The sequence below is a fragment of the Eufriesea mexicana genome, unplaced genomic scaffold (genome assembly GCF_001483705.2).
Source record: "Eufriesea mexicana isolate 0111107269 unplaced genomic scaffold, ASM148370v2 scaffold2087, whole genome shotgun sequence".
In the NCBI taxonomy this organism is placed as follows: domain Eukaryota; kingdom Metazoa; phylum Arthropoda; class Insecta; order Hymenoptera; family Apidae; genus Eufriesea; species Eufriesea mexicana.
This window is the reverse complement of record NW_016910162.1, coordinates 1189449-1190914: the sequence shown is the minus strand read 5'-3', so window position 1 is coordinate 1190914 and position 1466 is coordinate 1189449. Positions and strand designations below refer to the sequence as shown.

Below are 1466 nucleotides of genomic sequence, written 5' to 3'. Positions count from 1 at the left end.
AAGAGTGTAGAAGCTTTTAATCCAGATACAAATCAATGGACTTCAGTTAGTGATATGGCTCTTTGTCGTAGAAATGCTGGTAAATATCCTTATTTTTAATTAACAATACTAACTAATTAATGAAGATATTCTTGTAAAATATAACATTCTACAAGTACATTAATACTCTTTAGCTTTTTTACAAGAGGAGCTTATGAAATATACCCTGCACTTTTTGTTCAAATTTTTTTGAGGTATAGAGAATTACATTCACAAAGAAGTACAGAGTACTTTAATTCTATTTAAAAAAAAAAATAAATTATTAAAGATGCGAAAATTTTAGGTAATAAGTATCAACACTGCATCATGATTTCTTCTTGCAAATATGATATAATATAATAGGCAAATAAATATTTCTGTCTCTTAGGTGTTGTTGCGCTAAATGGTCTTTTGTATGTGGTTGGTGGTGATGATGGTTCATCAAGTCTGGCATCTGTAGAAGTATATAATCCAGGAGCAGATACCTGGACAACTCTTCCAACTTGTATGGGAATTGGTCGTAGTTATGCAGGAGTAGCTATAATCGATAAACCAATGCCGTCTACAACATCGATGTGAGGATTACAATCCGCTGGGCATATATTAGAACAGAATATAGACCCGGGTGCCGAAATGTCGGACCCTCGGGAAGTCGGGCCCAGCGGTGTGCAAGTCCAGAATCCAGACCAGAATGTACTTCAGCAATATCGTGGTGCTGGGCATAACTGTCAAGGTCCACGTTGTGTATGCCAGCGATATGAAAATGGTGAGGTGGCAGCTGCAGTCATGAACCAGAGTAGGAATAATCAGGAAAGAGATGATAGCTATCAAAACATAGGTCGTGGTTCATGGGGCTTTCAAAACCGACCTGGTGGCTCGGTACAAATGCACTCAAATCTCAACCCAAATTATCAAAATCCAGCAGATTTGGTTCATAATTACAATCGCAATCGACAACTACAGGAGCCAGAAGAAAATATTTATGAGAGATTGGATAATGATGATGACGATGATGAAAATACTGAAAATAACAGTGAAGTTGTTCATAATGAACCCACAGTTCAAAGTAATCAGAATAACATAGATGATCATACATATGAAAGAATAGATGATCGATATTCTTGTGGTAGTAGAACGTATCCTCGTTGTTACAAATATCATATTTTAAATCATTATATTCCAAGTTTTTTAAATGACATGGAATCTAGAAATCAATATGACCAACTAAGGCAATTTTATTTGGATTCATCACGATTATCTAATCAATTTTGTCAAAATAGATTAGGTAGGCTAGGTCGTAACTGTTTTTCAACTGAAAACATTGCGTACGCGTCAACTGGACGTGCCATTTATTCACTTGGTTATAACTGTATGTGTTCGTTTTGTAGACATATAGACACTAGATATTTGTGTCATTACTGCCATAACTTGCATAACAGATTACGTTA

The 1466-nt window shown here is 35.4% G+C and overlaps 1 protein-coding gene across 1 annotated transcript in view; it reads left to right on the top strand.

Moving 5' to 3' along the window:
* kel (kelch protein) overlaps nt 1–611 on the top strand; it is a 3789-nt gene extending 3178 nt beyond the window's left edge. Inside the window, exons 9-10 of the mRNA XM_017902981.1 lie at nt 1–79; nt 407–611. The exon at nt 1–79 is cut by the window's left edge and continues 4 nt beyond it. Coding sequence (XP_017758470.1) covers nt 1–79; nt 407–597 — 270 coding nt within the window. The 3' untranslated portion in view covers nt 598–611. The remainder of the gene's footprint in view (nt 80–406) is intronic.
* Nucleotides 612–1466: the final 855 nt, after the last annotated feature.